The 14427-nt window shown below is 27.7% G+C and overlaps 1 protein-coding gene across 2 annotated transcripts in view; it reads left to right on the top strand.

The window, feature by feature from the left end:
* Positions 1 to 14427, top strand: part of Sas10 (UTP3 small subunit processome component Sas10) — a 43969-nt gene that overhangs the window by 18093 nt on the left and 11449 nt on the right. For both annotated transcript variants that reach the window (XM_067288379.1, XM_067288378.1), the window contains exon 2: positions 13431 to 13581. In XM_067288379.1, coding sequence (XP_067144480.1) covers positions 13431 to 13581 — 151 coding nt within the window. The remainder of the gene's footprint in view (positions 1 to 13430; positions 13582 to 14427) is intronic.

Genomic DNA, 14427 nt, shown 5'->3' with positions numbered 1-14427 from the left:
TTAATAATGATTTACTTGTTATTAGCATTTACAATATTTTATAAAACATGTCTCTACCCTCAAAATTAAATTTTTTGCCATTTTATAACAGTTAAAAGTATAAAAAAAATTTTAATAAAATACAATAACAGATGGTGCCACCAAAATTTTAAATGTTGCCGGGAAAGTTCAGCAACTTGTTGCTGATTTATTTTTATAAATATCATTCTACAAAATGTAATCATTAATGAACAACTTATTCATTAATAATGACATAGCTATTTTACGGTCCAATAATTTGGCACTCATTTGCCTTCAACTATATAAATCTGGTTTGTGAGTTGTTGATTCACTGTTTCACGAGACAATAAACATTCAATACTCAAAGCAACAATTACAAACTTTTTACATGGTGTTAACTGTTCATTTTGCTTATAAAAAGTACACCACTTTTGCCTGGGATTTTATACCAATGAATGATATAATCACTGAAAAAATTCTTAACTTCTTGCAGATCTGCAGCAAAATGACAGCTTAAAAAATACACATTAAAGTAGGATTTTGAATGATGTGATTTCCATGGCCACTACTTATATACATATGTATATCTTTTTTGAATTCAATTGATTTGGAAAAGAAATTAAAATCATATAGTTTTCTTGTATTCCAAATGTAAAGACTTGCAATTTAATGGAACAAATGTTTCAAGTTTATGAGATGAAATAAACATCGAAAGTATAACTCAAACTTAAAATGATGATTTTTTAGTACATCTATTTTAAATATATTCCATCTGTTAATTATGCCAATGCTTAATAGTAAAAATGTTCATAGAATGGAAAAAGGATGCTAAAACTACAGGTAAAAACAATGAAAAGCAGTTTTATTTTAGTGAATAAAAATGGACAGTTATTATATGGTAAAAAGATGATTGGAATAACTAGTGCATGATTGAAACACACTTGTCCATTAAAAATCAACACACCTTTACTCAATGGAAATTGTTTAATCTTGAAACATTCTTTAGCCCTTTACTAGCCATCATCAGATTTGATTTAATATTTAAATAGAAGCAATGTTTGATGATTAAAATGTATATGTTTTAGATGTCCAGAAAGAAATTTATTGCTTTCAGATATTAAAATTAAAACTATAGGACTCAAAAATTAATTTAAAATAATTTCAAGAGAAGTTGGCAATCACACATTTCAAGCATTTTCCTAAGATTCCACATTCTTATAGTTAATGAATTCTACTCTGAAAATTTCAAGTTTTATGCATCCAGGCTGTCATAGGGGAGTTGATAGTTGTAAATGTGGTCTTAATACTATATTCATCCTGTACAACATGATAATACTTAATACACATTAATCCTGTATAGTTCATATCAAAACTAATCTCTTTAGTTTTGATATGAACTATGTTATACTCTGCTGCAGATAGTGAACAGATTGTTTACATCCATAGTCTATATATTTTTTACAAATCACAATCAAATATAGTTGGTTTAATATTGAATATTTCAATTTTGAGATATTCATGATTGACAAGTCTTCTTTTTTAGATTTCTATTGTATTATGAGGCTACAATAGATACTGTATTTAAAGAAAACAGTACTAAACTTTTACAGTATTATCTTTTGCATAAAATGTATTTTTAATCAGGTAGTTATAATATAGAAACTCTTGTTGGGATGTATTAGACTGGAAAGCCAGCAAATTATTTTCTGAACAGTCATAACTCTAACACTAGTCAATATTTGGAGTTACTTCAGTTATGAATTCTCAGAAAATAATTTGCTGGCCTTTTGTATTGTATGCATTTATGTTTTTGATCAATGATATAATGAATTTCCTTATTAGAAATTAGAATATACTGTCACTATAAATATTGAATTTGAACGTGCCTGATATAAAAATGTTTGGAATACTCTATCTCAACTTACTACATTTGAAACTTATTGAATGCTTATGGGTGAAACAGAATGAATGATTAAGCATTTTGATCCTACTCCCTTCACTTTTGTTAAATGAAATGCTCTTTAATCTTTAACTACTTATTTCTTCAAATATGTTGTGGCATGTTTTGAGTTAGTTCCATGACAAATTCCTAAAATTATGGTTCCAAATGTGACTACCCAGTTACTAAGAAGGATGTAATTTTTATTTTGATAACTGAAAACATGTTATATGAAAATATGTTGTGACAAGTTTTTATTTACGATAGAACTACAATGTAGTTCTATCGTAAATAAAAACAATTTGCTAACCAGAATTTGCTGTTAGATATGTCTACCAGACTTTTTTGGTTTACAGAGATGGATTTACATTGAAATCTACCATACAGCAAGCCATTTATATACTAAGTTGTCTCTTTGTTTATTAATAATCCAATTTATTAATCTGAAACATGATGATGATGTGAAATTTAATAACTTTCTCAAATATAATTTTTCTTGTTTTACTTGAAGTACTTGTTTTACTATAAGTAGTATAAGGTATAATGGCTAAAAAAGCCTTTACAGTTATAATTTTAACATAAATGCCATACCAGGAAACATTTTTTTGTTTTCAAATGCAATATGCAACAGAAAATGTAGAGTGAGATTAAATAGTGTATTCTGTAATATAGTTCAAGATAAAGCATATATTATAGAATCATTTCTGCTCTATTCTGATATATTTTTGTGTGCAAAGCGAGATCTTTTTAAGTAAATAACAACGAAACATTAATCAGTATGATTATTGTTTTTTTCTAATATTGGCTTTCACATTATTAAGCTTAAAATCCATCGTAAAATTCCTATAATTCTTATCGAAGTTTAAAAAATTTGGCTTTTTGGTGTTAATAACATAAACAAAACAAACATTTTAGCAATATAAAGAAGTTATACAAATTTGTTTATATATTTTAACACAAACTTCAGTGATTTTTAATCAATAGATAATCAATCAAAATAAAGATAAAAATTTTGTATATAATTTTTTCCAAATTATTATTATTTTATCATTAAAAGATATAAATCACTCTATTTTTTATTAATAACTTTCTCTTGAAATTTTATAGAAAACAGATAAAATAAATTGATAAAGTTATATATTATGATTTGATAAATCTATGTATACCTATTTGCTTATCAAGTAATAGATAATAGTACAAAATGTGAATAATAGCTAGAATTTTATACAATTAACTATTTGATAAAAGTAGTAGACTTACTTTTCAATACTTTGCAACTTTTATAAGTTTTAGCAGTAACAATATGTGTGTCATTACTATGATTATTTAGATTATTTGATTTGCATTTATACTGAATTATTGATAAGACAGTTATCAATATCACAACTGTTATATTCAATAGATTTTTTTTACAGATTTTATTTTATATACAATAAGTGGAGATATTTACTAGATATTTGATGTCTTTCATTGAAAATTTAAGATATTTTTAAGTAAATATTTATGTAGAATTCATTACAATGCCTCTCTATTCATGGGTTTTGTTCATTTCCAATTTTTTATATTAATTACTAAAAATAATTTTAGAAAATTCTAGTCATTGCATTTTATTTAAATATGAATAGATTCAATACATAAATTTTACATATAAAAAAAGTACTATATATTATTTTATTATTTTTATTAAATAACTAGACATTTATATTTTATTATAGAAAAATTTTACAGGTTCAAAAATTTATCATTTCACCACAATACAAAATATCAAAAATCATCTATGATATGAGAAGTAAATGATTTTTTATTAGAATAAAATCTTTATAAAAATGTTTTATTAATAATCTGTAAAAGATATTTACGTGTTGATCGATACATTTCCGAATAAATGTATATTTGTGTAAATGTGGAGAGCTTTGATGATAAAATATATTTTTAAATTTTAAAAGAATGGCATATAAATACAATAAAAATCATTATAAATAACTTTTTATACAGTTAGAATTTAATAATAAAATCAAAAAGCATTGCAAGTTTTAGTAAATTCATAAAAAAATTTTTTTTTATTTTAAACTATTAATAAATAGTTACTCCAATAATTTATTCAGGATTTGTTAGTAGTTACTCCATTGGAGTAAGTATTTTCACAGGTAAAAATCATCACTATAGATATTTATTTGCTTTTTTATATTTATGATTTGCTTTTTCAAAAGTAATTTATAATAAAACTAAATTTAATTTTATTAGATATTTCTGTATTTAATTTCTATTGAAAAAATATTTATTCATAATTTTAAGAGTTTCCATAAATGACTATTGACTGAAGACAGATCATTACGTTAAAAAGAACAAATAATTTTTTAGATTTTGCACTTTTAATAATGTAGAGTTGTGTGTTGAAAAAACGGGAGGAATCTTTTGTGAGTCAAAGAGAGCATTTTGTATCTGAGTAAGTTCACAAAATACTTTTAATGTAGTAGATTACAACAAAAGACAGTAGTAGTTGTATTATGTTTAATATTTTTTGTTATTAGTGTAGTGATGCATTTTAATTTTCCAAAATATGTATTTGTTAGAAATGCCATATAGATGTATGTAAAAACTGTGAAATATTAAACAATTAAATCATCTACAGATGTTTATATTAAATCCATCATTTTAGAAAGTTTTTGCTAAATTTCAATGAAGTTAATTGTTTTTAATCTCTTTCTTCCTTTAAATTTCTTAACAGCATTTTGCAAATAAAGATTACTTTTTCATAAATTATACTCAAAACCGTACATTTGTTTATTTAAAATTCCTGGAAAATTCTGTCTTCTTCGTGATCAATATTAGTACAAGATTGACTCTTACATAATTCAAATTTTTCATGTAATACTTTGTAAATTAGATTATTTCTTGAAGCTTAGAAGATTGTGTTAAAATAAGTGAAGTATTTGTACAGATTTATATAAATATTTTTATACTGAAATAAAATATCATTATGATGAAGATAGTGCAAATTATTTCAGGAACTTCTTATCTTATAACCAATCTATTGCTTAATCATAATAATGCAATTATTCTTAATATCATGTTAAAAATCTAGAAAAATTGCACACACTATTTTCCATTTATGCTTAAAAGAATTTTTCCTTTTTAAGTATATTTTCTTATATGCACAATATACATATATTATAAAATGGAGAGAACACCGAAATTGGCGTTATGCGTATGTTTTCTTATCGCAGGCACTTTCGATCGAACCTATAGTGTCGTCGTCGTCGGGCGAATATGGAAATTTACTAAAAATAAACGGAAATAATCTGACGAAGAACAGAATGCTTCAAATTTTGTTCTGTTCTTCGTCAGATTATTTCCGTTTATTTTTAGTAAATTTCCATATTTGCCCGACGACGACGACTATAGGTTCGTCGAAAGTGCTTGCGATAAGAAAACGTACGCATAATGCCAATCGCAGTGTTTTCTCCATTTTGTTATACAGTATTTGGCATGAAAATCATCCCATTGATCATTCATATATTCAATGATATTATCTTCTAAACATTACTTTAAAGAACTTTTTTTCTGATAATTTGATTAGGTTTTATACAGTTTATAATTATAAAGTTACATATAAACTAACTAAATTATAAACTAATTATATAACAACTATTTGCACTTCTTAAGAAGAAATAAAACACAATGTATTATCGAGTGCTCTAGCTGTTATATAATACAGTAAAATCTGTCTAAATCTTGAAATGGAATAATTGTGTAAAATATGATTATAGTAAACCAGAAATCTATCTAACGTGAAACAAAAAGATTTTTTGGATATCGAGTGCTTAACATAATCTAAGTGGATTTTTTCAACATAACTGCAGCTAATTCTGAACTGTGATTAATGTTGTAACTTTTAGGCTTGAATCATAGTGAAATCCTCAGTGATGATAGTTATAGTCTATCATTTAGTTTCCTTATTTGGAAAATAATTCTCAATACCACTAATATTCTACAAGAATTTAATTAACTCATTCCTCAAGAATAATGAATATTTAAAAACAAAAAATTATTTTTGGAAAGAAAGCCACTACTAAAAATCTAAAGTAATTAGGAATATATCAAGTTTATTTTATTATATTATTTTTTATACTGTATTTTCATACTGATTACCTGCAGGTTACTATTTTTTAAAGGACAATTTGAAAGGGGTTTAGATTATGGCATGGGGTGGGTTATATGCCAGTTTTAAATTGCAATTATAATCTTGCATCTATAGAGCAGATGTTGCTAATAGGCACGATGTATAAGGCGGGATGAGTTAAGCAAAGGTTTTGTTGTTTTAGCAATTTTCTATGGGGATGTGCCATTGTAGGTTATACGCACGGAAATACAGTCAATGAAAGTTATTAAATGATTCTGGCAAAATGTTTACACTTTTTCCTATATTAGCCAGATAAAAGAAGAGGTTACCACTGCTGCCTTGCAAAATTTTTTAGAACTATCCAAAATCTGGTACTTTATTACTGGCATGAAGAATTTAAAAAAGTTAATTTTTAAGAACAGTTATTCTCATAAACAATATAAAAGAAATTTTTAAATAAATATTGAAAAGTTCTATAATGATCTGATGTAAAGCTAGTCGGCGCTTAATTCGTTAACTATCAAATGTTACGTTCTCAGAAATGGGGTAATTAGAACACACTTCATGAATACTACAATTTGTACAGATATTTTCTATGTTTCTTACATGTCTTTGAGTTATAAAATACTTAGATTGGAAGAACAACAGTTTTGCATATGAATGGTATCATTTTTTCAATCTTCCTCTTTTTTTTCCCTGCATTAATGAATATTAATGCAGGGACCACCAACTCTCTGTAAACAGAAATCTGTCAAAATGAAAACATTCTGGTTGATACAATTGCGTTCTGTTTTAGGCAGGTTTTACTGTATAAATACACTATACAAATGTGCACGGATTCAATACATAAATTTTAAATAATAAAAGAAAAACAATATATAATATTTTTAATATATTTATATATAATGAAATATTTATATTTTCAAAGCAAGCATTCTTAGACTTTGATTTTTTGTTTCTTGATATATAAATTAAAATTTATATATAAAATTATGGTAAGTAGATTATATCTCTGGAAAAAATATCTGTAATTTTTTTAATAGGAAATGCCTTTTATAGAATTTCCTTTAAAGCAGTTCTACAAAGCGCATATTGTTGCTTTTCCTTTATAATATTACATAAAAAGATCTTGATTTAGTATAGCAAGATTTCATTTGTGGTAGAAAAGTATTAAATCTCAATTCCAAAAATACCTTCTAATGCTTGACTTTTTGGCTGAAAAAGAAATTACTGTAGTTGGAAATCATTCACAGAAATTTATGATGATGATAATTTTATCTTGCTAAAATTAATCAAGGAAATTTCATGTAATTTTATTTTATTTACTATCAAATATATAATAAAAGATGATAAAAAATTTTGTAATTTATCAAATCTATATAATTTATTAATTTTTAAAATAGATATATTTTCTAATATAACAAATGTTATACTTAAATAAAATGATACAAAGTTTTGCTTGTAAAGTTTAAATCATTTTTAAACCTCTACAAATTTTATGTATTTCATATTTGTTAACATTTAGTCTTTTACAAACATTTAAATGGCATATAGAATGATTATACGTGATTAAATATTTTGTGTTTGATTGCCAATTTGTATTATAAATTAGCCAAATCTAATATGCATGCTTTGCTTGAAATGATACACTTGAAAATTATTGTACAAGTTACATGAAAATTACATTTGTATATCCAGACGTTGATGAATATATAATACTTTGATTTGATAATAATAGTAAAGTTTAATAAGTACTTAAGATAGATATTCATTTCTTATATTAATATTTATTATTAGATAAGTGTAACACTTGCACTTGCACTTGCCTGTTAATAAATTTGCAAATGAAAAATTATTTCTTTGTCTATAGCAGTGATTCCCAAAGTGTGCGCCGCGGCTCCCCGGGGCTCCGAGATGCCGTCATAAGGGCGCCGCGAAATATTCAATTAAACAATTCGGCAATTTTCTTGGAATTTCTAATTCTCGAATTTTTGCGCCAACAATCGTGTATGCTGACAAAATTCCAAGAATTTAGCAACTTTCGAGTCTTTAATTGTTTTCTTTCCCCACCCATGCTTTAGTGGTTTAGTCACTAAAGCTTGGGTGTGGAGCTAGAACCACTAATTGTGGGTAGCGCAGTAGAAAGTTGGATTTCTGTTCATTCATTGTCACCATCTTAGTGTTCGCATTAGTTTTTGTTTGTTGGACTAACGACTAACTTAATAGTGTGGTGGTTAAGTTAATTTTCAAAAGTTATTTTTCTGATCACCCTAAAAATGGACAAATTCTTATTAAACTCGAATAATAAAAATAGTGCTGAATCTAGAGAGGATGTTCCAGAAACAAGTGGCAAGGGTTTCGAGAGGCAAAAACGTCGTAAATATGACGACAGTTATTTGGATTTTGGCTTTACATCAATAAACGAAAATGATAAGGAGAGACCACAGTGTGTGTTGTGTATGAAAGTTTTGGCACCAGAATGTATGCTTCCAAGTAAGTTAAAACGACATTTAGAAACCAACCATTCTAACTTTGTTGGTAGACCTCGCGACTTTTTTACCAAAAAGTTAATTGAATTAAAACAACAAAAAGGCAGCATTTTCAAACATATGTCAATACCAAATAATGCTTTGCTAGCATCATACAAAGTTGCATATAGAGTTGCTAAGTGTAAAAAGAACCATACCATCGCAGAGCAACTCATTCTACCAGCTGCTGTAGATTTAGTGAACATTATGATTGGCGAGTCGGCGGGAAAACTGCTTTCAAAAGTCCCTTTGTCTAACAATACCATTAGTCGCAGAATTCAGCACATGGGGGAGGATCTCAATATACAATTAATTGAAAAATTAAAAGGAAGTGAATTTGGATTGCAACTCGATGAGGCCACAGATAATAATAAGGACGCACACTTGATTTGTTACGTACGGTTCTTAGATGGTAATTCAATTGTTGAGGACCTTCTCTTTTGTAAAAGTATTACTGGAAGTACAAAGGCTCAGGATTTGTTCGAGATCCTGAATATATTTATGGTTGAAAATAATTTAGAATGGACAAAGTGCGTTGGTGTTTGTACTGACTGTGGTCGTTCAATGTCCGGCTCTTATGGAGGATTGCAGGCGCTTATTCGAAACAAAGCTCCAGATTCAGTTTGGACCCATTGCATCATTCACAGAGAAGCACTTGCATCAAAGTATATGAGTCGTCCACTAAATATAGTTTTAGAACGTGTAGTAAATATAGTAAACTATATAAAAATTCGGCCACCGAAAGCAAGATTTTTTTAAAAAATGTGTGAAGATATGGGAGCCGAATACACATCTTTGTTGTACTGCTGCCACTCACGATGGCTCTCTCGCGGAGGTGTATTGTCTCGTACGTTCCAATTACGGCAAGAAATATACGCTTTCCTTGAAGAAGAAAAACATGAGTATGCCAAACACTTTGTGGAAACAGACTTTTTGATTAAACTCGCATACCTATGTGATATTTTTGAAAAGTTGAATTCGTTGAATCTCTCCTTACAAGGACGCAATATGCACATTTTAAAGCAAACAGAAAAGATTTCAGCTTTCAGAAAAAAATTACAGCTATGGAAAATAAAAATTAATAAAGAGTGTATCAGTGATTGTTTTCCCTTGTTGCACCAGTTTGTAACCTCCAATGAAATTAATTTGTCTTGCAATATAAAATCCATTTTTGTTGATCACCTATCAGAGCTTATAAAAAAGTTCGAAAAATACTTTGAAGCAGATATTGATAAATTTACATGGATTCAAGACCCATTTAGAGCCAAGACTCCATCTGAATTTACTTCTTTAGAAGAAGAATCTCTTATTGACTTGTCTTGCGATAATACTTTAAAGTTAAAATTTGATAGCATGGAACTTTCTGATTTTTGGATATCAGTAAAAGAGGAATATCCACTGCTTAGTGGTAAAGCTCTACGAATATTAATTCCGTTTGCAACATCCTATTTGTGCAAAGCTGGGTTTTTGGCAGTCGCAGTAATAAAAAGTAAATATCGCTCGAAAATTAACGTTGAACAAGAAATGAGGGTCGCCATATCCAATTTTATTCCGAGATTTGAGAAGTTGTGTAGTGAACATCAAGCCCATCCATCCCATTAATAATTTTAATAATGTTAATCAACAATGAACGTTCAATAAATTGTTTGTGAATTTGAAATTCGTGTTTAATTTATTTTTCGACTAACCTAACCACATGGTGGTTGTCCAGTCTCAATATAGATATTACCGAAACAGTTGAAATTAGATATTTTATATTATCCCAAGGAAAATAGTAAGTATCTGTTTTTAATTTTTTGCTGTTAAATGGATACTCACTTTTGAAAAGGAAAGTTTTCCAATTTTTCAAGAAAGTCAAAAATTTAGAAAAAAATCTGATGTATTAAGGGCGCCACGAAAAAATCCGATTATTTAGGGAGCCGCAAACCGAAAGAGATTGGGAACCTCTGGTCTATAGTAAATAAAACATATTCTTAGAATGCCATGTAAAATTTACAATATATGCATTAAATAATTTTATATTTACTGTTTATATATTCAAATAATAATAATAATAATAATAATAAGCTTTGATTCTTTAACTGAATTAAAGGAGTTACAATTTTAATTTTTTACTTAACATAATTAGTTTTCTAAAATAAGTTATTTAATAACTTAAAAAAGAAATTAATATTATAAAATTTAATTACCCTAAAACCTTGGCTATAGGATGCCCTTGTGTATAAGCTGTAAAAGTGAAAGTTGTAAAGGAATGCTGACTATGTGGATAATCTGCTCTCGTATATAGGCCACAACCCGTAGTCAAGGTATTAGGTATGACTCCAGAATATAAACCAATGGTAAAGGAAACAAATGGTTCGTTGCCTTCGGGTTTATTCTTTCAGAATGGAGACCGTATTGAGTAATTTCTCCTGCATCACTAAAATCTGTGTGTCTTGTACAAATAAAATGTTTGTTGTTTGCAGACCAAAAGAACCATAATAGTAAGTTTTGGTACTAAATTTTTTAAGGAAACATCTTTTTCATGTTACAGAAATGTCACCATATCAGATTCGGTTGCATTTAGACTGCTATATCTCTAGACATTACAATCATCTGGTATATCTACTTTTTTTTAACTATTAGTTTATTGTTATTAAGCTTTAAAAATGTTTTATTAAAAAGAAATTTTGAAGTTATTGTTTTAAAATATAAATTTGTGATTTTGATTTTATGGATGTTTAATTTGAAGATTTTAAAAGTTTTTATATACAAGGATGAATTGAAAAGCAAAGGTAATTTATGTATAAAACTAATATTTTAAATTAAAAATAGTCCAAAGCCATATTATCTGTTATGTCAGTAGACAAATCTAAATATGTTTTGCTCGTTGGCTTATTTATTCTAATCTTCAATTTAATCTTTGGCAATTGAAACGTAATTGTGTTGCTTTCATATTGTTAATGAAGATGACTCATTCAGATTTTTTTCCCCTGGTTAGAAGTGGCTAAATCTTAAATTTGAAAAAGATTATATTAATACAATATACAGAAATTTATGAATGGCAAAACAAATGTAGTCAACAAAGACCATTCAAGTTGTCAAACAATTTCAACATCAGTAAACATTATTTTATTGATCAAATCGGTACTCCATTCAAGAAAACACATTACTATTTCTGTTATTGTTAGCAGATTAGACATCTGCATCACATCCTTAATGTTAAAGAAATGGTTTTCAAATAACTGAAAAGGTTTTTTGATAGTGTTCAGAAGTTTGTGAATTGATAGGAGAAGCAAACATACCACAATAAAAAAAAAAATAGCATACTTTTTTATGATTTTAATAAAAACAGTTTCATTTTATTTTCCCATTTATCACGCTTAAAATGTAATGTTGCTGCTACATATTCAGTTCGGAGTTTATTGCTGTTCTTATATTCATTTTATCTTGAAACCTCTTAAGATAACAGTAAGTGGTCGAAAATAATGTAATGAAATACCCAGACTTGATCAAAGTTGAATTTGTATTATTTATCTATTAAGAAGTTTCTTTGATTACATAATTGATCAAAGCTTAAGATGTTAATTACAAAAGGATCTAAATGTTTATTTACCTGTTTTTGTCCAAAAAAAAGAATGTTAAAAGTTAAAATTTTTGTAAGATTTTTCTTTCCAAATTGTTATGAAGGTACAGTGGAACCTTGCTTAACGAGCATAATTCGTTCCAGAGTCTTACTCGTAATGCAAAACACTCGTTAAGCGAAACAATTTTTCTCATAGAAATAATGCAAAATACGATAATGCGTTCCACACCAAAAAAATGCTCAAATGTTTTATGTATAATGTTTATTAAAAAAAAATTGTACAATATACACTGTTAAGAAGTGTGAATCATCATCATCTTTTCTTCTAACATGGAATGAACCATCCTGGAATGAGAATTTGATTTGCAGAAACAAAAAAGAAATCTCAGCTAATATGTTTGATAAACACTCCAAACGATAACCCAAGAATTTGGCATATCGTTTGGCGTGTTTACTATATAACGGGCTATGGTTTTTGATGTTTATAAGTACTATGTACGAATGCAAGTTTGGAAAAATATGCGATCACGAGCGACACTAAGATGCTAGCGGAACGAGTGCTAAACACAGACTGACGGAGCATGTCGCATGTGCACAATTCGGGACTTCCCCTCTCCTCGTCACTCATTAAGCGAGACAAATTTTTACAATTTGTTTTGCTCGTTATGCGAAATACTCATTGTGCGAGGTGTTGGTTAAACAAGGTTCCACTGTTTTTAAAGCTTGAAATTTTTAAGGAAAGTGCCATAATTTTATTAATGTTTTTTTCATTAACTAGGTAGACAAAATCCAGTAATTGCATCTACAATTGATTTTGTTGTTATATTTGATAAAGAAAAACTTGCTTTATTATTAATAATCATAGAAGCATGTAAAAGATTGAAAATATCTGAGTAATGAATATTGGGTTTGTAACAGCGTGTTATTCTTAAAAGTAATTTCTGACAGATCAATATTTTTAATACATTGGTAACACCTATATTTCTTATAGCTGTATTCTAGTCACATAATTATATGATTGTAGGAAGATTCTGATATTCTATAAATAATGAAAGTGCAGTTTTGCATTATAATCAAATATGTTCATTATTTTTTAGTTGGCATTGAAAAGATTGATGCATGTAAAATTAAAATTCAAATATTCTTTACTAAGATAGATAAAATCAATTTTCTCGTATAAAAATTGCAAATTGATTTTGAAGTTTTATGAATTTAAAAGTTTGATACTGTTTTTTAAGAGGGAAAACTTACAAAAAATTTTTTTTTATTTTTTAGAGGGAATAAAGGAAAAGGGAAAACAGTTAAGGTGCAAAATAATTCTGTTCTGGGATCTGATGATGAAGCTCTCTATGATGATAAGCCTGATGAAGGAAGATCTGATTACTATTATGATGAAATAGATGAATTTCATCAAGAGAAAGAAAAGGTTAGTAATATTTTTTTAAACAAAACTTTGGCTTGTTTCTTTAGTTTATCAAATAGATAATGATAAACGTACAGTGGAGTATTTTAGTGATTTATTTTATTGTTTTTTGTGTGTTAATTCTTCTATTTACCAATTTTTAACAGTTTTAACTTTTATGTTTTACAGTTATTAGATTTACCCCCTATTTTTAGAACAAAATTTGTTTCTCCAGCTGTCACCAATAAATATATTATTTCAGTTTTATCAGATATGTATAACAAGGACGGAAGAAAGATGAATAGTCCAAAATGCATATCCTTTTTATATAATAAAGTCTATGTAATCAGTCAACAGTGTTCCTATATGATATGTTCTGCATAGTAATTCTGTACTTACTTCCAAAAATTGATTAATACATTCATTCTTTTGAAATAACTACTAGTTTATTTTTAATGAGAACACATTGTGGCCTCTCAATTTTGTGACTTGGATCAAAAAAGCAACTATACAGGGGTTGCTCTGGAAAATTTTAATTTCCCTAAATTTTCTGTCTGTCGATAAAAAATCTCCAATCTGAAAATGCTGGGCAGCATTGTATGAAAACTGTCTTCGGTTCTCAATGTCACTACTTGCTTTTGTGTCCAAACTTACCGTGTGATGTCATGACATTGCTAGATGCAGTGGTGTAGCTAGGATTCTCCAGGCCTGGTGTGGAACCAGATTTGTGGGCCTCCGAAAAAATTTTTCGGCAGGGGATGTCCTTTTTCCGTAATGGTAATCGGGAACGTCCAAGCGAAAACAAGTAATTTTTCTATAAATTTCGGCTTTTGAATTTGTTTATTCCGTTAAAAACATTGCGTTTAGACA

This window comes from Centruroides vittatus, unplaced genomic scaffold (genome assembly GCF_030686945.1).
Source record: "Centruroides vittatus isolate TY-2023 unplaced genomic scaffold, ASM3068694v2 scaffold_861, whole genome shotgun sequence".
Classification (NCBI taxonomy): Eukaryota; Metazoa; Arthropoda; class Arachnida; order Scorpiones; family Buthidae; genus Centruroides; species Centruroides vittatus.
This window is presented reverse-complemented; position numbering and strand designations above follow the sequence as displayed.